Consider the following 25,604-nt stretch of genomic DNA (forward strand, 5'->3'; position numbering starts at 1 on the left):
TGTGGTAAATCAAAATACTTAGCAGTGTTTTCCCAGGGGAGCTCTGTTAATGCTGTCTTAGCTCTTATACAAAAAGTGACTGTGCCCAAGGGATGGTGCAGAAGATGGCAGTTTAGGACTAGAATCTCTTTTAGGCTCTCATTCACTCACCTTGAGCTGGCCACTTCATCTGTTTGTTTTTCCTATTCCTCCTTCACCTGTCTGGTTTATCCAGGCTGTAAATTTGTCATGGAAAAGCTACTGTGTCTGTTTGAGGGCTGAGACAATACAAATATGTCTGAGTAGAAATGATGGTGAGAACTGTGACACAGTGGCTGCCATTCACGTTTTTCATTAAAGAAGTGGTAATATTTAAAAAATGAATTCAAGTTATGTATAATCACTTGTTAATCAGAGAATTTGGGATAATAAGTTGTTTCAGCTGAGAAGGAAAATTAATGAAGGAGCCAGATAAATCTGTGATTCCAACTCGTTTTTTTAAAGACAATTTTGGAGGGTTTTTTCTGATCATGCAATATCTCAAACAAATCAGTAGCTGCTTTCTTGCTCACAGCATCAATTCTTTCACTCAGCAGTCCCTAAATTCACACTCTGTTTTCTGGATTCACTGTCTTATTGCCAGCTGAGGCCACGTCTGCTTTTTCGCTGTGTTTCCGCATTCTTGCTTCTTTTTTCACACACACAAAGGTACACACATACACGTGTGCTCACACACAGTCTCCCCCTGCACCAGAGCTCCCCAGGGAGTCTCTGAATGCACCAGTCTATGCCTCGGGTTTGGGCAGTGTATTCCCAAGCAGCCCTGTAAAATCCCAGTGTCTGAGTGAGGTTGAATGCAACCAAAACAGTGTGAGCCCCTGCTTTATTCAGAGGCATTTACTGTGGGCTGTCTTCTGGTTCACTGCAGCCCTTCACAGCACTCGGTCAGTCCAAAGGGGCAATGAGTGCCCAGCTGTCCCTACAAAGGAGTCCTCAGTCAGCTGCCCCAGGACTCTCTGACACCTCCCTCCAGGTCACCAGCAAGGAGGAGAGGCCAGGGTGGGATTGCTCCTTGCTGTACTCCTGGGCATTTTAATTTGAAGGCAGTGGCAGCCTTGGGTTGTGCTCATGGAAACCGCTCAGAAGAGATTCATTGGTGTGCACTAAAACAGTGATGGAGCAGCATTCAGCTACACCTGACAATAAGGGCTGAGATGCTAAGTGAGCTGGAGGAGCAAGCAGGATTTGAGAGCTGCATGTCCTTGTGCAGGCAGCTGGATTTGCATTCAAAGCCTGAGCCTGGGTCACAGTGGTGTCACAGGTGGTGACATTTCTGGTGAGCTCTCTGTACGGCCTGCAGAAGCTTTTGGTTAGCCACGTTTACACTGTCATTACAACTGGTTACAACTGGTCTCACTGGAGGAATGAGAGTTAGATGCAGAAACCTTTTACATATTTTTTACCTCGTGGAGATCTGACCTTAGATTTATCAGCTTTCCTCTTTTTGTGACTGAAAGATAACATACCTTTTGAAAGCCAGAGCTGACTGCTGCACAGCTTTCTCCTCTCTTTTTATTAGTCTTTTAGTTGCCTGCAGCAAAGAAAGCATTGTGACTTACTCTTCTTTTTCTCTCAGTTCTAGGGAAAATTCGAACTGCAGTGGGCAGTGCCCAGCTTCTCATGGCTCAGAAATTTTACCAGTTCAGAGAACTTTGCGAAGAAAACCTGGTATGTAATTTTTATGCTAGATACTAACATGTGCCTTTTACTAACCATGTGAATAATCCTATATAAACTGTACTGATTTTCTGACTAATGTAGCAGTGTTTCCAGTAAAGGCCTTGATATGAGTTTGGGAGTAACTCAAATTTGTCAGAGTCAGCATGAGTTTCACAATAGTTTGAGAGCCTTAAAACAAAGGCAAAAAGCTTTGGGTGAGCTATCACTGAGGCTCTGCTGCTGATCTCAGAAGAGTGAGGATCTGTCGCTTGAACCTCAAATTCACGGGCACACCTTAAGGTCTTTGAGGGTGGATCAGAAATCTCCTGATTTGGACCTTCCCAGGTGTTCCTGGGAAACAAGCTCCAGACTAAAATCTGTCTCAGTGGACAAATGCAACAGAAATTAGCTCTGTCTTAATGAGACTTCCAATTCTTAATATAAAAACTGAAAAAGCCTTCTGATTGCATATTTTTGCAAATAACAACATACAACTGCTAGTCAAGCACTGAAAAACTAGGAATCAAAGTGTTATCTCTCGTCTCCTTATATTCTAAAAATATATACTTTATTGTTTTCAATAATTGCACCTTTCATGGCATTATCATCCTACCAAAATCCTCTGTCAGTGTGACTGTGAAAAGCACAAATAGAAATTTTATAAGGCAACCAACTGACTCTTTTGGATTTATTGCTTCAGAAGAGGAAGGAAAACTAAAGGCAAAGTAAAATTTGAGTCATGTAAAACATCATGCAATGTGCTAGCACTAGTAATTTATTTATTTATTTAATAACAAAATTAATAATAAGATATCAGTGTACGATATACACTGTATATATACAAGGCCACAGCACCCATGAAAACACCATGAAACCTTGCTGACTGGTGTAGCAATTCCTCAGCATTTAAGAAAAAACATGCTTGAAGTGAGTGTACACAGCATTTCGTTTTAATTAAACAGCTCCAGCTGGGAAGCAGCTTATAGAGACACATCCTGTAGAAAGCCTTCCCTCATACAAGCCTTGCCAGTGGAGCAGGGATGGTTTTGTGTACACCCACTGCATGCAAAAAGTGTTCAGAGCTGAGGTGCACTGAAGGGACAGAAGGAAGGACAGGATTTCTTGGGTCTGGCCCAAGCTGTGCTGAAGATGCTGACTGTCCAGATGTGCTCTTCTGAGCAATGCTCTTGGGCTGATGAGTTTGCACACACAAAGCAGTGCTCCCCACCTGTGTCCCAGTTTCATTCTTCCCAAAAATCTGACTGTAAAAATGGGTTTACTGTGCTTCTGCATGTAGGCTTCTGAGCCTTTCACCCTGCACAGGTTATTCTTGACTAAAACAAAAAAAAAAAAAAAAATGTCCTGAGGTGTACAAGAGACAATTTTACTTAGTGTGTTTTTATAAATCTTACATTCTCAGAGTGCAGAAAAAATGTTCACACATATATCACTATTTGCACATGTAGGAAATGTAAATTTGCACAGGTATCACTCTTTCTCACAAGTGTGAACATGGTGGGGAATCCATCCTCGTGCAAGTGAAGAGGAGGCTGGCAGTTCATTTCAGTGCAGATAGGATTGCCACCAGTTGTGCCCAGGAGCATCCTTAGGCAGATCCAGCCACAGGGACCCTTTGGCAGGTTTGTGGGGGGTACCCACTGCTTTGGTGAGTGGGTGTTTGCAGGGCACAGCAGCTCAACGCCGCGCCAGATTCCTCGCAATAAAACCCACCAGTAAGTAATGAATGCTCTGCTTTGCTCCTCTCTGGGTCTGCTCAAACTGCTTTGCTAGCAAGATGTGTAACCATTTGCATGAATGCTTTGCATTAAGGAGTACTAAAGCCAACATGTTTTTTTTCTTCTGTTGCACAGAATCCTAATGCACATCCACGGCCGACCTCCCAGGATTTAGCAGGGTTTTGGGATATGCTGCAGTTGTCCATAGAAAATATTAGTATGAAATTTGATGAACTTCATCAGTTAAAGGCCAATAATTGGAAACAGATGGATCCTCATGACAAGAAGGTAGAACACTGTAGATTTTGTATGCTTCATTTAAAACCCTGCACAAATACTGGACAAATTAAATAGGCCTCTGTGTTACAGCGTTGACGTTAAAAATGTGAAATGAAGCTCATATCAAATTAATTTCATTGTAATAACAATGTTTACATAATAATCATCTGGGATATTATCTGTAATATGTTTCAGGCATATTTTTAAACCAAAACTGTCTTTGTGAATCGGATAATGGGAATGTGGTACTTTGTTAAGCTTTACATTTAATCATATTAGACGATCAATCGTTGGAAGGAACTGCCTTATATATTGATTCTTAAAATTAAATAAATCACATTTACGGTTCATATTATTGCATACAGCAAGAGTTCTAGGTTGTGTTACTGAAAACACTAGGGAAGCACTGTAACCATCGCTGACTTTGGTAGCCAGATTACAAACAGCAATATCAAAAATATGCCTTCCAAAATGTTCCATTAAGAAATTACATTTTTTTGTCCATTTGATTGTTTTTTATTTATTTTGGGCTTTTTTTAAATGGGTGGTTTCACAAACACATTCACTTTTCTAGTATTGTTGTTTACCTGAGGTAACATAAAAATCATCTGGAGCTTTGGTGGTCTTTTTTTCCCTCTTTTTTTCTTCTTTTTTTTCTTTTTTTTTTTTTTTGGTAAATGTAGTCTTCTTCTGTCACCATGAAAAACTACCACATCTCCAAGTGTGAGTCACATTTCACTTTACATTCTCATTTGGCACCATCACCTTTTTTTTTTTCCTCTTCACCATCCACCTCAAGACAAACATCACTTGGGTGAGCCAAAATACATGAATGTTTCAGAAAATCCTTAAAGCACAGACCCATTCCTAGAGGAACCAACGGTCTAATGTCGCGCTCCTATAGGTATGTAATTTGATGCTGAATCTCTGCTGTGCCTGGTGTGATAGTAATGAATACAGCCAACAGGTAGGGTCACCAGAAGGAGGGGGAACACGACTTACAGGTGCAGTGGCTCAGGCAGGAGTCCTGGATACCCCAACTTACGGTCAGCTGGCTGCCGATGACCAAAGCGGTGTTTTCTTTTGGACAAATAACCATAATAATATCAAACCCCGTTAATCTTGCAGCAGGAAGCTTGTACAGGCAGTGCTGGTAGCACTATTCCTCCTTCTCCTCCTCCAATCAAGACTAAATACTGATTCCTGACTTAGAGTGCCATGTTCACACCATTTGTGCACACCTAGTGTGTTTTGTAGGGGAATGAATGTGAATGTCTTTTCCTAGTCCAAGGTACTGAAGGCAAGTCATTTTCTTATCTTCTTTTTTTTTCCAGTATCTATCAGAAAAGGAAGTTAAAACTACCAAACATGCATGCACAGAAATGCTGGTATATGGTCTTCCATTAGCTTTTACAGTAAAGTGGGTAGGCTGAGTGTTGCAATTGCAGCAGTAAGAAACGAGACCTTTCCTTGAAAAAAAATGTGCCTTTTCTTTGCTTCTGAAAAACATTTCAAAGAGTTTCCAACAAAAAGAAGACTAGAACGGTTTAAAGGAAGTTAAGTAGTGCTGAAGAAAGGGACCTACAGTAGGAAGGTAAAGATTGTAAAGAATTACACTGTGTTCCTGTTTCAACAGCATTTGTCTATGATTTTAGATGAAACAGATCATCTCCTTTCTTAAAAAGGATTAAAAAAAAAGGAAGAAAAAACTTTCTGTGGAATTGATATTTGCCTTTGGCCTTTGCCACTGGGCCCTTTTTAAGCAGCATAGATTAATCCTTGGATGGAGAGAAAAAGCAAAGTATGAATCAGTGTAACTAAGCACCTTTATATTCTGAGCCATGGAAGCTGTTGTGAGCAGCATGAGAGAAAACGAAAGGGCAGAATGGGACTTTTGTAGTGTGATAAAATCCCTTCGCTCAGAGACCGTGTTCACAGTTGGAAGGGGATGTAACTTAAAAGACAATCTAATTAACTTGACAAAGTCTTTGTGGACGCCTGAAATTCAGTTCTGAATACACTTTTCTTTTGCGGAGAGATCCCTCTCTGAGGGTTTTTCTTTGTTGGTGGGTTTTTTTTCCTTTCTTTCTTTTTATGTGTATGTGTGTGTACATGCACCAGGATATACATAAAAGCCCTCCTTGTTGGTCACATATCTGGAGCTAGCTGCCACCATGATGATTAACGCATGTTCTCTTAACGGTTTTTAAGTTTTTCCTACCAGATTTTCTATTTCTAGCTGAATGTAGCTTCATGCCTATTTAGCACGAGGCCAGAGTGTATGATCTTGCACAGCGAGACCCAGAGTGTGGGATTTTTGAGAAGCCACTAAACTACGAAATAGATATATAAATATGTGGTGTTTTATTTTTTAAAAACCTGCTTATTCTGATGCACCAGCTGCAGACAGCTAGCTCCCATCTGCATTTGGGAACGCCCAAGCCATGACACCTCCATGTTGCAGGAGCATCTAGCGCTATGCACGGATAGAAGAGGGTGGCCCGGGAGCCGGGGGTCTCCAGAGGTCCCTCCCGGTGGCGGGAGGTCGGTCTCTTTCCCATCCCCTGGCACTAAGCAGGTAGCGGTGCCCGGCAGCACCGTCCCGAGGAGGAGTAGCACGGCGGCCGGCCCTCCCCTCCCCTTTGCCCTTGTCCCATGTTTATGAGCCCTTGAGCCAGTTGACTGAAGACAGAAAGGCAGATAAGAGCTAACAAACCTTAGGTAAAATGTGTGTTCTAACTACTGATATATCCTAGTTTTTCCCGCCTTTCCCTGAGAAGCTGTATAATGCCATTAACCTTCTGCTTTGATCAGGAGAGAAGGGTCCCTCCTCCAGTGCCAAAGAAGCCATCGAAAGGTCAGGTGCCACTCATACGAGAACGCTCTCTGGAAAGCTCTCAGCGTCAGGAGGCCCGGAAACGGCTGATGGCTGCCAAGCGCGCTGCATCGGTCCGCCAGAACTCAGCTACCGAGAGCGCCGAAAGCATTGAGATATACATCCCCGAAGCCCAGACCAGGCTATGAAGGGATCCAACCGGGAGGACTCTCTCTGGCAAGACAAGCCTCATGTATACTCTGCCCCTCTAGGCTCCTGCTCAAGGTCACCACAAAGTATTTGTACCTCCTCCTCTCTCTCTCGCTCTCTGTCCCTCCTCTCCCCCTCCCCTCTCTCTGTACGCAGCCGCCCCGATGCTCCCAGTGAACTCCACTGCCGTGGCGTAGTTGTCGGTCCTCCGAGAGATGTCCTCTAACCACCCTTGCTTTCTGAAGGTTTGCCCATGCCATCACGATGCTTTGTCACATGTACTGATGCTGCCACTTTGCCTCATGTAAACGAGCACGATCCTTTTTTCTTTTCTGTTTGGAACAAATAAACGCAGCACTCAGACCTCCACGCACCCGCGCACCTGTACAGTAGATGCTCCATTTAACTTAATCATGATCTTTAGTTGACCTAAAGCTAGTCTGTTACCCAGTGTACAGCAATATCAATCTGTAGGGGACTTTGGTATTTTCAGTCATGCAGGGTGATCCTTTCGGACTCTGCCGTCTTCCTCACAAAAGATGAAAGGAGCTATGACTCGGATTCCCTTCTTTTTATTACTGTTTTTTTTTTTAAAGCAGATGGCGCACTTTATTCTAAACCTCCAAATCACATTTTCACCTGAATTAAGGAGTCACACAAGGGGAGGGAGCTTGGGTGGGAGCGGGGAGGGGGGAACGAAAAGAAACCCCACAGCTCTGGCAGGTGAAAAAGTGGAAGTATATCCCACAGGTGAGATGGTGAGGGATATAAAAGATCCTGTGGAAAGATACCTGCACACTCACAGCTGCACAAACTGCCTCATTTTTATTTCATCAATCACTACTTAAACATTTCAATCAGCAGAAGATTGTAAATTCGATCTTCCAGGGAAATAATCTATTTTGAAAGGCAATAAAAGAGTAAAAAGGAAGGAGATAAGAAGCAATGACAGTTGAAGAGATAATATAAAAGAAGGATTTTCTTGTCCAAGTATTAAGAATTTTTAAAATTGTACTGTATTGTCAATTCCTCTTGTATTGTATTGTATGGATTATATTGGTTAAAAAAAAAAAAAAAGAAAAAAAAAGAAAAAAAAAAGCTTGGTTTTGTTGATGTCTTAATCTCGGTGGGACCATCCAATCTCATATGTCCACGCAGCCACACACAGACACCTGTAGGTGAATTTCTGTACATGGAGCCTCTGAAGCTTTTCCAGGCCAGGCTTGCTTTGCTCTATCCACAGCAGGTTATATGCTACAGGTCAGACTGCTTATCACCAAACTGTCCGTATTTAGGAGTAAATTTCTAATTCAGCCTCCTCTTAATAGTAGAAAGTACTCACTTGAACAAGAACAATAGACTATTTTTCACAAGTTATGGGATCAATATGAACTTAATACTTTTCACGACAAGCCTTCCTACCCTGGCTTCTGCCATTGTTTTGCAATCACGAAAAATATGCATCCTAAGTAGCTCATTAATAGTGGGCGGAAATGGCAGATAATAGGGCTGGAGAGGAGCCTGAGAGGTCAGAAATCCTGTGTGTCTGTCCCCTCCAGCCACCTCTGGCTGGGCCAGGGGCTTGTCCTCCAGCTCCTCAGGTGAGGAATGATGCTGACCACGCTGCTACTGGAATCTCTTGTGCCAACATTAGGAAAGCTACGTCAGGCATGTTGCTGAACGCGAGTTGTGTGCGTGCGTGTGAGCGTGTGTGAGTGCGCACACGCGTGCCTAGCTGGCATGTGCTGCTGCCAGCAGAATTAGCCGAGCTGCTCTGGGTGACAGGGCTGCTCTGGGTGACAGGGCTGGTGTCAGCAGAGGAGCGCTGTGCAGTCCTCAGTGTGCACTCCTGCAGTGATGTTTTCCAGACTCCTCTGCTGCTCTCTATGTGCTCTTCACCCTGTCTGCCAGGGCAGGGGTACACGGGGCAGGAAGGCAGGCTGCTTTCTGCTCCCAGTGGGCACAGGCACAGGGACAGCCCCACCATGGAGGGGCACAGCTGGCAGCCCTTGCTGCTGGCTGGCTGTGCCCATGGCTGCTCAACCTGTATGGACAGTCCAACCAGTGAAAAACCCCACTGCACACGTGGCATAATTCTGCAGCTTGCACTTAAAAAGCATTGAAAATCATCATTGAAAGTTTAAACTCTTGCTAAAACTATTCATCAAGACCATGCCAGACAGCTTCTTTTCCTATGACATCATAGCCAGGTGCTAATTTAATTTTATTTGAGAAAATAGGAGAGGTAATAGGTTCTGGCACCAAGTATTTTCATGAGAGCATCCTAAAACCACTAGAGAATTTGCTACCTCTCAAAGCCATCGATATCTGAGCTATGTCTTTATAAACAGGGCACAAATATTTACTGCTGTGGTTTACAAGATAAGGGCTAATAATTTAATATATAAAAGACTTTTAACTAGAGTAATCAGAAATCCAGTGTAACTCTAGAGTGCTTGGTGTTACAGGAGCTTCAAAAGGTTTGACCCTCTAAGCGTTTGAATACCAGTGTATTTGCTAGTTTTGAAACACTGCGTTTAACTTTTAGCAGCAACAAAACATCACCGTGTTTGCAGTATGTAATAGTGCCAACTGTCACTTTTGAGCATATATAGTCATAGGAAGTATTAATTATTTGGAACTCATTTGTACTGAAGTATTCAAAGCAGTACCTAGGTGAGAGTCCACATTCACAACTGTGTCGCAGACTTACTTAGTTTTGTGAACGTTTTACGAAAGATGAGTTAAGACTTTGGTTGACAAGTGGCTACTGAAATTTATATCCAGCAAGTTCCCCCCTAAAAAAGCAGAAAAGGTGAAGACTATCTAGTCTTGTACATTAAAAATTATTGTATTTGTATATCATAGAATATTTTTTGTATCTATTTTAAATAAATTTATTATTAGCTGAATGCTTGTTAGTTCATTTGGCACTGGAGAGGTTATTATAATGTTTGCCTAGTTTTTTAGCAAAATATTTAAAATACAGCCAATACCAGAAAATACAAAATAAAATAATTCTGCCCATAGAATGCCACTAGTTAACCACTTGACTCATTTACCAACACTAATGCTAGTATAGTTGCTCCATCATCTGTTTTAGTATAATTTGTAACGATTTGTTTTTAGTCTAAACTGCCCAGTGTATATTATAAAATGCCTATATTCTGTTTCACCTCGGGACTAAAATATTGCTTTTTTTTTTTCCCTGGGGGAAATTTTAGAAAAGGTTGGTTTTGTCTCCTGCTTCAAAAGAAAAAAAAAAAAAAAAAAAAGAGGTATTTATTATATTTTTTGCAGATGTTTCCATAAAATTCTCATAATCTTTTTGTAAAGAAAGATGAAGAAATGGATTAAAGATTTTTAATATTTGAAAAGGTAAATAGAAATAATTTATTTGTAATATATTTCAGTTTATTTATTGGTGTTCCCTTAATGCTTTGATGTGCACTATCACTTTAATTTAAACTGTATCTTTGTGAATTTATTGAGGTTTTTGGTTTTTTGGGTTTTGTTTTTGGGTTTTTTTAAGGAAAATGGTCAAATGCATATTTTAAGTAGAATGTAAATCACTGGCCTACCTGCGTTCCCAAATGTGATTTTAAAAATGTTTTTGATTTGAATCAAAAGACACAAATTTGAAAGCCTTTAGACAGAGGAGAGTGCTTTTATGGCTTAATGATTTGGGTTTCCATAGGATTATCTATCTGGTTTGTGTGTGGACAGGAAAATGTAAATAGATGAATGTTTCCCATAATGTAAAAAGAGCAAATTAATAAAATAATTAATGCACTGCTTGTAAGAGCTGTGGGTTTTCAATGCAAATTCATTCTTCCAGAACTGCCAAGGCATTTCATTTGATGTGGTCAAGGATAAAAGCACGACAAGCAGAATGTTTCTCTTAAGCTCTCATTGCTTAAGACCAGCCCTGCAAAGTCTCATCCGAAGCATCCTGCTGAGCACCCTGGAAGTGTTCATCTGCACAGAGTTGCTCACAGGCATAAAAGTTGCCATGATCAAGGCCTTGAGCCTTAGCAAAATCTTCAAAGGCACTTCTGTACAGAGCCCAGCCAAACCTCACTGAAGATGCCAGGAGTTACACTGGGGACTTCAAAAGAAGTGGCAAGAAGACCCCAGCCTGTTTGGTTTTCCCCTCGCTGGTTCCCTTTCATTTTCTGTTTATGTCCCGTGATGTCTGAATTTTTGGGGGCAAAAGAGATCCCTGGCAGGCATAGCTAACCTTCACTGGAATCCTGCTTCCAAATGGGGTTTTTCCCACTGTGTGAAATAAAGACACTCACCAAATCCCACAGAAACATGTCCTGGATGATATTGTTCATGGATATACCAGTCTTTAAAAAGGTCCTGATTCACATTGTAGTACCTAATAGTTACATTTATAGTAATACATTGATAGCCAGTGCTGCACCATGTACTGTCTGCCCATGCCTAGACCCTCAGCACAGAAAGACCAGAAAGATTTGTGCTGCAGATCCTTGGGCAGGGAAAATTCTGCTTAACACCAAGATGAAGGTTTTATTCTTCACATGCTGGAATTTATGTGCTCATTAGTCACTGATAAATGGATGCACCAGGGATGGGGATGGAAAATGCTTTATTACTTAAAGAACCTTCTGAGGTGTCTGGTACCTTTTTGTAATGAGAACAGATCGAAGGGAGTAAAATAGCAGGTATGTTTCACGCTGTTCTCCAGCAGAGTAAGGAAGTCCAAGCCATGGCTCAACCCTGCCTTTCATTCAGGTAAACTTTCTCCCTATTTATGCTCAATGTTTCCTTCCAGATCAAATCAGAAGCCTTCCCCAGAAGTATATCTTCTTGTCAGTCTGTTTGCCAATGTCTGTTCTCTCCTGCAAGACATTGTTTTTACATCATGCAATAGGCAAATAATTCACTTCAGCCGTCAGTTTGGAGCATGCTCACCTATCAAATCTGATGACTTTGAGCTGACATTTTTGATAGCAATTAATGATAAAAATATTGGCTGCTCTGCTGCTACTGGTATTTTTTGTTGAGGTCATAGGTTTATACATGATTTAGAGTGTAGAGGGCAAGTGAATTTCTCTTTTCCCACTATGCATCACATAACAGGGTCGGGTCATGCCCACTAGCCATGCTCCTGCACCGAGCAAACCTGAGAGCAGCACTCACAGCTGAAATATACTCATGCCCTCTCCCTTTAGTCTGATGTTATGCCAGTGACCTATAAAACATTGCTGTGCTATCACAGCAAGCTCATTCACAACACCATCCCTTCCCTGTGCTTTTGCATGCGGGGAGGTTTTCACAGCCCCTCTTCTGCACTGCTGCTCGTCCACTGCTGTGGCAAGAGAAGGTAGCTGCTCTCACTTGATTCATCAGGATGCATTTGGATGCCAGCTGCAGAACATGACGTGACTGGCCCTTGCAGGCAGCAGCCAGGCTTTCCCACGCCTGGGTCCCACCGGCGGACAGCACCCTTCTCGGTGCTGCGTGAGATTACAGCCGGGGCTCCACGGCTCCCTGAGTCACATGCCCCGTTCCAGAGACAAAGGGGCAGCAAAGCAACAGGGCTTCCTGGTAATTGTGTTTTTCATGGTTCTCTTCACCGATCCAGTAACAACATAATCACTGAAATTAGAGACAGGAAAGCTCTGCTGGGGCATTGTGTTAACACTCTGCCAGTTCCAGATTGCGATCTACCGAGTTGTGGCAGGTAAGTCATCACCTCCCCAGCTCTGCTCCACCCAGAGGGAAAGAAACCACACACACGAAAGAAGAAGGAAAAAAAAAAGAGCTATATTAAAAAACAAGTTGAGCTGTGACATTGACACCACCTATTATGGGCTACTCCTGGTGTAGAGGCCTTCATTGTACTGCATTGACTCTTCGCTTAACTATCTGTGTGACAGGATGCCAAACTTTTCCTCATTTTCAGTCAAGCAAAATGGAAACAAATTATGGATTTTGCCACCTCTATTCAAAGAGGGGGAAGTACTGAGGTGTTGCAGAGCCTCTGGAGAAAGCAACTTCTGCACAGCCCCTGAGCTCCAACAGCAATACTGCCATAATCCAAAACTGTCAAAGGTTTTGGAAGAGGAATGGGCTTTGCCTTGGGTTAAAGAAAAGCAGTAGGAGAGAGTGTGACGGATGTTTTATGGGTATCAAATATCTCACCAAGGTAAGATAAGTCACTGTGTAAACAACCATGTGCTGAGGCAAACACCTTGGGTTGGAGATGGTAACTAGGGAGCTGTGATGTTGAAAAGCAAAGGGTAACCCATTCCAATGTAACTAGCCTATTTCCCTGGTGGGAATGTTCAACCTATCAATTATCCCTGGCTTCAAACTGGAGAATTATCAAAGCCATGTCCTTAAAATACTGTATCTTACTTTTTCCTGTTGAACTGACTATGGGTGCTCACTGTTGCAATCTGTAAAGGCTTGTGAGTGTGCATTCACGACTGTGATCATCCCCGATTTTTTTTGTAGCTCTGAGAAGTTGCTGCATGCACAAGCTGGGCTATATTGTTATCTTACAGCATGTTCTTTTGTCTTTTTTTAAATAAGTGGTTGCAATAATAACTTGGTGTGCTCCAGTCCTTTTGTCAGTCTTTAGAAGAAAATTCCTATCACCCGAAAAAAAACAAACCAAAACTGAAATTTCTTTATTTTGTAGACTGTTCTGGTAAATCTTGGCAACGGGGGAAGAAATTGAGATAACTGACACACTTTAGCATGTGTCATTCTTCATCTCTCCAGTCAATAATTGACAACAAAAGGGGAAAAAAAATCATATGGGCCAGACAGCTTACAGATGATGCACTAAAACTGTGATGACATTTTGCTATGCCGTGGGACAAATACACTTGTAGCAACAGCTGAAGGGGGAAATTCCTTCCCACCTCGGAGCAATGTTTCAATAAATAGTTTTTAAATATGTGACATCCCTTCCATGTGCATCAGTGCCACCATGACCACAATTCTTCAATTTCCACAAACCTCAGAGGTAACATCAGCCACAGGGCAGTATCATGGTGCCAGCTGAGGGCAGGGAGATACAAGCCCCCAGGCAACCACAAGCCTTGCACAGGGCAGGGCATTGCTATTGGAGCAGTGGCAGTTCTAGGGGAATGTGGTGTGCATTGAACACAACCCAAAATAATCCAGGTCAGATGGCTGCTGCTGCTTCCATGAAGCTGTCATAGTGGGAAAGAAGAGTTTGAAAGGGTGACTTCTCTTTTCTTCTTGCTATCTACTGTTTTAGTCCAGTGTAAGAACCAGGCTTGGAATTTTAGTGAAGTTACACAATTGCATTTGCAGTGTTGGGAGAGAAACCAGACTTCATCCCAGACTGATTGCCAGCTATAAAATTTAGTGGAGGAATACATAAAGACAAATCTGTAGCAACTTCAACAGAAACATGTCCATGTGTCAGTCTTCAAATTAAGCCAGAAATGCTTTGCCTAAAACACACACATTTTAAGTCATGATCCTCTGCAAGAGGATCCTATGATCTTGCTCATTGCCCTGATTCACCTCATAGTAAATATTGCTGCTATTTAAAAAATGTAAAAAAAATGGTGACTTATGTCAAAGGATCTGTATGACTACACATAAGAGAAAAACATCTTTGACAAATGGTGTGTATCAATCTAAAAAACTCTGTGAAGTACTCTTTTGTGTTACTAACCTAATGCTCCAACTGACAAGAGGTTTCCTTTTGTTTACATCTTTCCTGGCAATAGCATCATGACAACTGCAACTTGTCTGCAGGAATGTACACGGATCTGGGAACCCAGCCATACATTAGCAAACTGCAGTGTACTCCACATGTTTCTCATCCTTTGCTTAACAACCTTGTGCTTGTAAAAAAAAAGCTACTTGTGTGCAGTATTGCATTCATTGTGATGATTCATGTCTACCAGCTTCTGCCAGACAATGCTGGGATATCAGGTAGAAAGAAGGCCACCTCCTGTATTTTCTTTCTGTGAAATAAAAATTTCCTTTAGTGGAAGGTGGGAAATAAAACCAAGAAACCAAGCCAAAACAAAGAAACCTGTTGAAGCATGCAGAGTTTGTTATTAAAGTATAATCCAGCCAGGTTTGTTTGTCAACAGTTGCATAAGCAAAAACAACAATTCCGAAATAATTTTTAACTGAAACTGTTTCCATATCAAGTAGCATGTGTGAGCTTTAACACTTACAGTTCAAGGCCATCCCAAACGTCAAGTGGTGTGACTGCAGGTGATGTCACAGCATCCCTGCCATGTGCATCAGCAGCAGTTGCCACTGCCAGGGGCTGTCAGCTGCAGTGCTGGTGCCCAGGATTCCTCCCTTGTGGCACATCCCTTGCTCACATTGTGCTCAAGGAGCCATGTGTTTTCTGCTTTACCTCACACTGACATCAAGGCAGAAATCCCACCAGAGCAGCTTGAATGGATCTCCTTAAACACCAAAATTACACTCAAACACCAAAATTACACTCAAACACCAATAATTACACTTGCCTGGGATGGAAGTTTATCTTTGAACTCACACAGGTTTTGTTAAATTATTACACCTCAGTTCTCTCTCTGCTTTTTAATAGAGAACATGAAAGTCTGCTCTTACACCTCAGGAGCCAGTGTATTGCATTTGCTCTGGACTTTCAGCATTGTAGCTGGGAGCAGAAGTTGGATCTGTTATTTTCTTCCTCTCTTAAAAGGTCAGGGAAACATGAAACCGCAAAAGGCTAATTCTTCTCTGTGTCACATTTCTGTGAGCCCACAGGGCAACACAGCAGTGGTATTTTCAATGCTTTTTTTCCCTCCCTGACAGCTCACACACTTACTCTCATATCATTCCTTCTAAGTTGCTTCTGATGAATATTGGGAGCACCAGAAAGCATCCCAGCCACTGCAGTGCGTGTATGATGAGATGAGCAGGGGGAAGATATCACAAGGCTTGGCCTCATCACAGGTTTTCTGGTGCTGGTGCTGCATGCTCACAATCCACAGTATTCGGCACACACACGCTTGGTTATCATTAAACTGTAAATATTGCAAGGAGGTATTCAGCATGATTTAATATTCCTATTAGTGCCTCCAAAGGCCCAACCAGAGAAGCTGCACTGTGCTGGGCTGAGTACTGTGTAAATATTGATGGTTTCTGTCTTACAGTGTTTACAATCCAAGAAGGAGCCCTGCACCAGAGCTCTCTGCTACAGTTTTGTTATTTGTCTTCAGAAATGATTTGTCTGATTTAAAGCGTCATAAATGAGCATGTCCTTTCTTTTGCCACTACTACTAGAGCAATTACTTTACAAAGAGCTGTGAAGGCAAAGTTCTAGACCTAAATATTTTATGATCCTGAACAAAAATTAGTCTTTTGATATAAACCCAGAATCTAATACCCTTTCTGCAGCTGTAATATGCTACAATAAAATATGATCTCACAGTTCTCAAATCCTTGCCAGGTAAAAAATGATTCAGCACAAGCAGAGAAAAGCATCACTTTACTCCCCTGAACAGGGACACACTCTCTGGTAAACTCATAAGGCTTGATAATGGAAGAGGCTCCCAAAGCCACCACACTGACAAGACACAGATATGTGGCAGTGGTTGTGGGGAAACCCACATGGAGAATCAGGTAAGTTAACATTACACATGCATATAGCAGGAACAGACACTACAGGAATGGCTTTTGGCCCAAGGCCAACTGCCTTGCTGAGGGTGCTGTTGTTTGGAAAGGAAATTACAAGTTTCTACAGCTGCAAGAGTCGGCGCTGACGCACAGCTCGCTGTACCCTCCCTCCAGCTGAGGATGAAACCTCTGCAAGGGAGTTGGGAGCTGTGCTATGCCTCAGAATACGGCTGGGCGCCGCTGCCATCCATCATGCAAGCCTAACTCCTTCAGAGTTCAAAGTTGCAAAAGACTTGTTATTCCTCAGGGTATTCTGAAGATTTATATACCGTCACTTACCTGAGCGGTGGGAGATGTTTACCTGTCTCCTGTGTCAGCTGAGCTCAGGGAGCAGTAACATGATTACAACACTTGAATGCTCAGAAATGCTTTCTGGTTCCTCATATCTCCTCGCTTGATCTCCAGGACACCTCACCACTGTTAAAAAGAAAAAAACACCACCAAAGCACCACCCAGCTCCAAAGCATCTGAGGTGTGGGCCCAGAAGCAGCTCTAGCGTTCTTCTTTCCCCCTGCTATTGTAGCCTGCAATTTCATAAGTTATATTTGTTCTTCCCACAAGCCTTACCTCATTTGGGGTCAGGGGCAGGCTTAGAGTCAGGGGTTTTGCCTGAGATTATACCTGCAAACAAAAGAGTGGACGTGGAAGGACAACTTCATTCCACCATCACCTTCATCACCACAGTGCTCATCAGAGCCCTTCAACAAGAGCTGGAGGCTGAGATTTCAGCGCTCAGCCTCTCCCTGTTCCCCGCACGGGGAAGCTTGTACCTTGTTATTGCTGTGCCTCGTTATTGCTGTGCCCTGTTATTGCTGTACCCTGTTATTGCTGTACCTCTTTATAGCTGTGCCCTGTTATAGCTGTGCCCTGTTCCAGCTGTGCCTTGCTCTGCTGCCGGCCGCACCCCCAGCGCCCCGGGGCTGCCACCAGCGCTTCCGTCCGCACTGTGCAAACAGCGCTGCGCCCTTTCTCCACGCGGATAACAGCAGTGCCACCCTCACTTCCCGCTCCCGGGAGCTCTGCTCTGGGCACCCAGCGGCAACTACAGACGCTGGCCCAAGGTCTGGTTAATGTTTCAGCGCTTTGAACCCACCACAGGTTGCCCTTTGAGCTGTACACAGCGTGTTATTGGCGGGCCGGGTGTTTTAAGGTTTTTCTCCACCAGCCGGTTGGGTGCCTGCTCCTTTTTTAAGAGGGGTCTGACACCAGAAATCTCATGTTTGTGACAAAGTACCTGATCTCCACTCACGCTGGTGAAAGAACAATAAGCGTTCTGTCATCAGCATGACCCTGATTTCCACAGGCTTTGGGGGTTTCTGCACGTGAAAAGAGGCTGAGGCATCGCCGAGTGCCCTGCTAACAGCCAACAGGGCAAAGTTCTTGTTTCCTTTGTAGTGAAAAAGTTCAGGGCTGGATTTTGATTATCACAAGGAGTAGTAAAGTACATAGAACAGAGATCGCACGTTGGGTAAGAATTATCACCGAGGTGAAAAAACCAAACAGAAACAGCAAAACAAACTCCTGCCCAGCTGATGCAGCGCTGCCCCACATTCTGGTGTGTGCAGCCCCTGTACCTGTGCAGTATACACAGCTCATGGAAAAGGCTGGGCTGTGCTCTGGATGCAGCACAGCCTTCCCTGGCACAGCACAACACCTACCAGGGCAGCTGGGTAATGGTGGGCTCATCCTGCCCTTTTAATACCTTTCTTCAACATGCAAATTAAAATAAACTGGGTGAAGTACCAAAGTCCAGTGTCATGCCACTTAGCTTGCATACCAAAAGGAGAAAAAAAAAAAAAAGAAAAAAGAAAAAAAACCCAAAAAGGAAGAACAGAGAAGGTATCAAAGGACCTCTATTTTTATTTTTATCGGGATCTGTTACCCTGAGCCATGGTTAGGATGTCAAGCGCTCTTGTTTTGAATGTGGTGCTGATGATGGATGTACTCCCACACTACACCCAATCTACATCTTTATAAGGATTTGACTGTTTTTTGCAAGTCTGGGAAAGAGGAAAATTCACATTTTACACAGAATTAAAGTCCTGCCTGACAGCTCCCCGTCTGCTGGCCCTGTTGTGTTGTTGCTGTTGTCCTGCCTTGGCTGGGCTCCGGTGCAGGCTTATCTCCCCTCAAGGTTCCCAAAGAAATTGTTTTGTGTCCTACCATCAGATTGGCCCACCCCATGCAAGCATCCCCAGCAAAAGTCATGGGGATTCAGAGGCGAAACACGAACACTGCACTCACAGTGGTGGCTTGGAGAAAATTGCAGACTCTGCCTGTAAACGTGCACACAGGGGGTGATCTGGAAAAAGCTCGCTGCTCCAGACTTGCACAACTGGATGGGGAGCAGAGAGGGGTAGGAGCCGTGGGAACTGGCAGCAGGGTGACACAGGAGAGCACAGGGACTGCCAAACTATTCAGCTGCAAGCCAGAGACTGACAATTGTGGCAAGAGCCATCTTCCCCAACCCTCCCTGCCAAACATTCCCTCTCCTAGAGATTTGCATAACCCTGTGTACATTTCCTGCAGTCCTTGGGCAATGAATAGAGATGTGGTTCAACAATTTACAGGATCAAAGGCAGATTATGATCCTATCACTGGAACAGTTAAGTTTTTACATGTGGGCTTTTTAGATACCATTTCTCAAAGATCAAACTCCAGTGTATTCCAGGGAAGTAAGTTTAGGCAAACCACAGAGCTGGGGAGCAAGCAGGATCACTTTTTTTTTTTTTTCTTATGTGTAATCAAAAGGTTTTATTAGGGTTCTCTAAAAACCCATAGCTCTCGTTCTGTACCCAGCCAGTGCTGGCTGGCCACAGTTTGAGATCCCCAAGGTGGATCTCCTGGGCTGCCTTGCAGCAGGGGATTTCCTAGGGCAGGAAGCCCGTCCTGCAGGGAGGGAGGCTCAGCCAGCTCTTCCTTCAATGGCAGACAGGGCTGAGGGTTTTACAAGCGCCTTGCGTGCGATTTCCCTGCTCTGTGTCCAGGCCCCTGGCAGCTGGAGAGGAAGCAGCATGTAATGAGCCCCAGGTGGAGGCAGCAGCTTGAGCTCTGCAATGGCAGCTCCCCACAGCCTAAAACAAGGGAGCCACTGGCCCCGGGAAGGCATCTGAGGCAGACCACTTCAGCCCAGGCTGGGTAGCAAATACAGATGAGGGCTGGGGTAAGGCAAGGACCAGAGGCAAATCTTCAAGGAAGTAGAGGATCTGAAGTCAAACTCCCCCTGAGCTCAACAAGCCTCCCAGAGCGCTGGGTCATGCCACTGATGAGTCACTTCTGCCAGATGGGAGAGTCTGGCCAGCACAGGCATCAGCTGGTCCATGCAGCCCTCCTTGCTCTTCTGACCCCGTGGACGGAAACCTGAGCTTCTGCATCACTGCATTTCAAAAGGAAAGGAAATTAAATTTTTCACAGCGGAAATACCTGTTGCTTATCAGTGTAAATACGTGAGAAATTGACACAGCCCCCCCACACCTCCTTTATGCCTCCTGCTTATTTAAACTCTCACTGGCACCTCGGAGGAAGCTCAGAGAGGGGTGCTGGCTGTTGGCACAATACCCAGCTGGGCTTCACATGCTGCCCTGCCCAAGGCCACCAGCACCCCCTGATCACATGCAGGGAAAGGAGTAAGGTGTTGTAGGACCGAGTGTGAACTCTCCCATGGGGAGACCTGTATATCTGCATTCTCATCACCTCCTCCTAGGGTCCAAGGGGATGGTGAGGGATGTCACTCTCCCTTCAGAGGGTGACTGGGACATTCCTCTCTGCCCCAGGTGTCATGGACACAGTAGCAGGGGTCAAGATAAGTTTGGTAGGGGAAGGGAAGTGGAGGGACTGACTGTTTTACAACAGACAGTATGTGCTCTGCAGATGCAAATCTATACACTGAACCAAGAAAGATATTTACAGGAGGATTTTTCCACATATCACCAGCTAAGGAAGAAAGACTTTTGAGGAGGCCTTTGGAGAAAGCTGGCAGCACATCACTGGAAATACCTTGGCTGAATGCAAGCCAGCTGAATTTAACATGAAGAATGAGTTACAGAAGCAACTGCCTGAGCAGTGCTTAACACAATAACCTGAACTAACCTTTTTGTTCAGGTTGGCAAAGGAATGCCTGCTTCCCACCTCACCAGGAGAAGGTTCATGGCAGCAGAGCCAGGACTCTGAAAGCACACTGAAACCAGCAACACCACTGGCTAAAACTAAAAATAATCCCTCCGTTTTTGAAAATGCTCAATGGATTTTATTATTAATTGCTTCTTTCTTTGCCTTACCCCTGTCCCAAAACAGAAAGCAGAAGTTAGAAAAAAGCTGAGCTATCTACACAGGGAAAATGTGCTTTCTCTCATGAACAGAAGCTGACCTGTTTGCATCAAAGCAAGATCTGCTGTTGTGGTTAGTGTAGTGGAGTAGCAGAGATTAGATGCCTTTCAAAGAGTACAAAATTAGTCAAAATATCTCTAACCTAGTTAAATGGACTATGCATGATATTGTGTAAGCACTCTCAAGTCAAACAGAGAAATGATAGGGGGAGAGTTCAAACAAGGAATGAGACTAGAAGTGCAAAAGAAAACAAAATAAAATGTTGGACACAAGGTCAAGCAATCAGAACATTGCAGGCTGGAAAAGGAAGTGAAATTACAGGCTCTGGCAAAACAGCTGAATGCTTACTCAGGAAAATTACAAAACTGTTGAGATCCCTACCATCAGTGATGTGTCTTCCATGAAGAACAATTTCCAGACAAGCTAACAGAATTCATAAAAGCAAGCTCAGGGACATCACATTCTTCTCACATCAGTCAAGTGATTTTGTTTATTATTTATATAAATGCCAGGACCAATACATATATTTGTCCTGGTATCCTTACTAGGATATGTATCAATAGGGTATAGATATATATACATACACAAACAAAATTGCATCTTGGTAAAATCTACAAGATGATGGCAAATTAAGATCAAGACTACTTTCTCCATCAACAGCTTCTACAGGAGAGGCTTCTAAAGGCCAAAAACCCCTAGCTAAGTGGTAAAATATATTTGCCAATCAACAAAACACTAATTTTACTCCTGCAAAAGAGCTACAACACCAGAGGAAAAGTTTAAATAGGGAAGAACAATTTGTTTATGCTGGAACTATATAGGACACATCAGTTAAAGGAACCAAATGGTTTATCCCTAATGGAAGCCACTCAGGCCCTAACTGTTTGGTTTTTGGGAGGAAGCAGAATCAAGTATGGAGTGTGACACATGATTTCCCACTATCAGGGGCTAGTGGGCACAGAGCTCTCAGTCTGTAGGGACTTCAGAGGCAGGATCAAACATTCTCTGTCCACTTACAGAATACCATACTAGTAAAACTACAGGCCTCACAGTTGGGAATTATTTCTGTACTACTACATACAAAAATGAATATTCCCAAAGAGAAGGTGAGTCCTGCCAGCTCGTGAAATGTCACTGATGGAGGAGCTCCAGGGCATTATTTCCCCAGCAGTGTGGCAACACTGCAGAGATTAAAAGACAGAGAAGCCAGGGAAACATAGATATATCTACTGCAAAACCCACAGCCCTGGGACTGACCCACTCTCACTGTAGGCAGGTCAATCCTCCTCACAGTCAGCTAAATGATGTGATGAAAGGTGCATAACCAAAGCCACGTGCAGGGTTTATATATGCCCAGACAAGGGTTCTTCACTCCGAGAGGGTCATGTTGTTACACACCTAGCTAGGGCTTGGTGCCCAGGGCAGGTGCTGCCTAGGCTGCAATTAGAGAAAGCAGCCACAGCTCCAGTCTGTGGTCCCAGGGAAGCTGTCCAAGAATAAACAGGGCTAGATGGTTGTCAGCTACACTCATTCAACTCACAATCTGCCACCTGTGCCCCCCTCTCCTCCCCCCAGCTAAGTCACTAATTCAAAGCACTCCTACCTCTGTGCATTTTTACAGGTTTATTACACATTGTGTAAGCAGCTGAAAGATCAACACCCTGTTTGTCAGTAGAAACACATGGAATTTGGCAGAAACCCTGCTATCCAGTGGAACATGGATTAGCTGGGAGGCAGATGCAACTTATTCATGGCTGCATCAGGTTCAGGGACTGTGATTCATGTTGCACAGTGAAGCAGCTCTGCAGAGCTACAAAGGGCTGTGAGGTTGACCTGTTGGTGAAAGCTACCCTGTTCTGCAAATCTGTGTAGCAGGATTTGAGATTTCTGCCAGCTGTAGTTCCAGACCTAACACTTTAGCTTCAGAAAGAAAAAAGGAGTTTAAAGGCAAATAAAGCCAGTTTCAAAGGGAAAGGTGAGCAAAATGGCTTTGAGCTGCCAGCAGGAATGCAAAATACAGATGGAAGAGCAGCCTGAGTTTTTACTTTGTAGCATGGCTAGCACCAGTTTACGTGATTTTCTGTGTGTGCAGAACTCCAGGCACTCATTGTCGTGGCAGGGACTGGAATAGACACTGAACCACATACAGCACACATGGGTACAATTATCATGTCTGGAACAGCAACAGCTCTAAGTGACATTTTGCTAGAGTGAGTGGCTAATCTAATCTCTTCTCCTCCAGTCTGAAGGCTGGAACCCATGGGAGAAGAGCCTGCTGAACCAGCGAAACAGGATAGAGATGTAACCACTCCAGCAGTTGGTGAACAGGAGACTTAGAACAAGTAATGTCCTGAAAAGTGAACATGAGCTGTATTTGTAATCCCTGCTGGGAAAAAGCCAAGCGGGAAGTTGACAATTGTTAGATGCCAAGTAGAGAAACAAAGAAAGAAAGAAGGAAAAAAAAAACAACAAAAAATATAACAAACACAAACTAAATTAGTTTTAAAGAGAATATCTTCATACTTCAAGGGTTACCAGCAAACCCTGCATGAGTGCTTGAGGAAAAATGGCAAATAAAACCAGACTTTGACAGGCAGGACACAGTTAACTGCAAGTGACCTAAATAGCAAAGGTGTAAAAGTGACACTGAACAGTCACTGAAGGGTCACAGTGCACCTGGACTCCCAGCTGTACTGCACCTTCTGTGGGCTGGGCTTCCCACTGCAGCCTTACCTCGTCTCCAAGGGGAAAACTGATTCCCCACCACACACTCTCTCTCCCTGGCTGCCGCTAACTTTCTCCTGCTGCCCCTTTTCTAGTGAAGCTATTGACTGCCCCCTGCTTTGCCAGGGTAGCAGGATCATCCTGCTGGGAGGGCGCAGCCATGCAAGCCAGCCCAGCTTCCAGCTCTCCTTGCCCCATTCCCTGCCCCCAGCACGAGGCCAGCTGTTGCAGCTCCAACGGTTTTACAGCCATGCAGGCTGGCTGACCTCATGGCCCAAGCTGGGAGCCATGTGGGACACCACAAACCCCCCCAGAGCAGGCAGCGAGACACCACCCCCTCCCTGCACGCAGGCAGCGACGAGATTCCCTCCCCATTGTAATTACTGCTGCTCTGCGCAGAGATTTATCACATGCAGCTGCCACAACTTGTTTACAAGACACAAAAGCCATGAAAACAAGGTTGATGAAGTCTGCGTGTGAGCTGTTTTCCCTGGCATGGATTTGTCATACCTCTTAGCTCGCTGACGCCCTGGCTGGCCACAGAGTCTCCAAAAACACGGCAATGCCTTCCCTTCGGCTTCAGAGTAGCCAAAGTGTGTGCTGTCAGAAGTTGGGTTTTGACAAAACTCCATTGCATTTAGGTTTATCTATTATTCTGCTGCAAGAATAGCAAAACCACCCATGTTGCCTCATTGCTTCTGGATTTATTTTTTTTTTTTCCCATGGTAAAACAAGTTTCACAAATAAAACTTTTTGTTTGCTCTACCAGTGATCTGTGGCCAGCACGTGAAGCCTTTGGCTTGTTACTAGGACTCCTGCTCGGTTCAGGATCTTAGCTCCACCCAATGCCCTACATCTACCTACTTTTGATAACTTTATCTAAAGTTACTTCAGGTTTACGCTCAGAAAGAATAGGTTCAGGTAAACTTCAAGAGCCAGCACCAAAACTATCAGTACTAGATTACAGGGAAGCAGAAACTCCCTTTTGATACATTTTAACAGGTACTCAATATGAGTAATTTTCTTCTTCCAAATTAAATAACACCTCAGGGTAGGGAAAAGCTTTTACATGATGTGGTGTCAGGTGCTACTCAGCCACAGCCATCTGACTTACGACTACAGCCAAACTTCTAGGTGGAACCTTAACACAACTAATAATTTAAGAAGTATATAATTGGCCTCAAGCAAAATTGGTCACCGTGAAGCTCCCAGGGTAAGTCAGTCAGCAAAATGGAAATGCAGCGCTCATCACATGAGGAGGACTTTGGTGGTCATTTACACTAATACCACTTTGTGTGGCATAATAGTAAATGAAAGCAGCAGAGAGACCACAGGCTTTTACTTTCAATGAAAACTGTTAACCTGAATGGCAACAGCTTTCTTCCTCATTCTATTTTCATTTTCAGTACTGCAGCTGCTACAGTGAAATTACAGAACTGGTCAGCTCAACCAGCAAAGTTCTTTTTCTTTCTAAGCTAGATGACATTTTTTATTTTAAAGGGCAAAGTAAGGAAGAGTAAAGATCTCTGAAAATGCCCTGTAATGATCTGACTTGCCCCACTTTTTCTTTACCCCACAGCACACCAGCAAACTGCTTTCGGAAAAAAAAGGAAACAAAAGAGGAAAACATTGAGCAATTAAAATCAAACAATGCAAACATATTAGTGAGGCTATTTTTCTTTCATTCATGAAGCATGGGTGTAAGGAGTGTTGCAATAAAGTTCCTTTCTGCAAGAACAGGAAAGGACAAGGCATTTTCCAAACCTTTAATCAAAGATGACACTCCACTTTGAGTGCATAGAACCCCTTAAGATAAATCACCTATTCCAAAAAACCATGTCTATTAACCAACCTTTCCCTCAACATAAACCTCACAGTATACAAAAAAGTATACTTCCATTTAACACTTAGTCTTTAAAAACCCCCAAACAATACATACATAGGTATCTCAGGGAAAAATAGCTCAGAAGTACCAAGTACAGTGTGTCCAGAAAGACACTACACAAGGTTTTTCTGTACCCACCTGCAATTCCTTGAAGACAGAGTATACAGCCATCTCTATGTTCAAAATTAGTTTCGACCTTTATTTCCAAATTATTTTTAAAAGAAGTTCTATATTCATACAGTATATCAGG

General features: G+C 43.6%; 1 protein-coding gene and 2 long non-coding RNA genes across 19 annotated transcripts in view; 1 reads left to right on the forward strand and 2 right to left on the reverse strand.

Moving 5' to 3' along the window:
- The window catches only part of DLGAP1 (DLG associated protein 1), a 394,622-nt gene extending 382,108 nt beyond the window's left edge, over positions 1–12,514 (forward strand). For 11 of the 16 annotated variants that reach the window (XM_079300752.1, XM_079300753.1, XM_079300744.1 and 8 more), the window contains 3 exons: positions 1,616–1,707; positions 3,570–3,722; positions 6,528–12,514. In XM_079300752.1, the coding sequence (XP_079156878.1) occupies positions 1,616–1,707; positions 3,570–3,722; positions 6,528–6,737 (455 nt within the window). In that variant the 3' untranslated portion in view covers positions 6,738–12,514. The remainder of the gene's footprint in view (positions 1–1,615; positions 1,708–3,569; positions 3,723–6,527) is intronic. The other 5 variants (XM_079300748.1, XM_079300747.1, XM_079300749.1 and 2 more) reach the window with 3 other exon arrangements.
- A 1,413-nt stretch (positions 12,515–13,927) lies between these two features.
- LOC306799566 lies at positions 13,928–17,227 on the reverse strand. Of its 2 annotated transcripts, XR_013773629.1 has the most exons (4): positions 16,987–17,227; positions 16,699–16,836; positions 15,569–15,767; positions 14,179–14,723 (listed from the first exon to the last, which is right to left on the reverse strand). It is a non-coding gene; the product is annotated as an uncharacterized lncRNA (long non-coding RNA). The 2 variants fall into 2 exon arrangements; XR_013773628.1 differs by having other exon boundaries at positions 13,928–14,723; positions 15,569–16,836.
- A 1,492-nt stretch (positions 17,228–18,719) lies between these two features.
- LOC306800301 lies at positions 18,720–24,363 on the reverse strand. The gene is made up of 4 exons (XR_013773802.1): positions 23,980–24,363; positions 22,013–22,231; positions 20,509–20,596; positions 18,720–19,795 (listed from the first exon to the last, which is right to left on the reverse strand). It is a non-coding gene; the product is annotated as an uncharacterized lncRNA (long non-coding RNA).
- Between the last annotated feature and the right edge of the window lie 1,241 nt (positions 24,364–25,604).

Source organism: Erithacus rubecula, assembly GCF_903797595.1.
Source record: "Erithacus rubecula genome assembly, chromosome: 3".
Classification (NCBI taxonomy): domain Eukaryota; kingdom Metazoa; phylum Chordata; class Aves; order Passeriformes; family Muscicapidae; genus Erithacus; species Erithacus rubecula.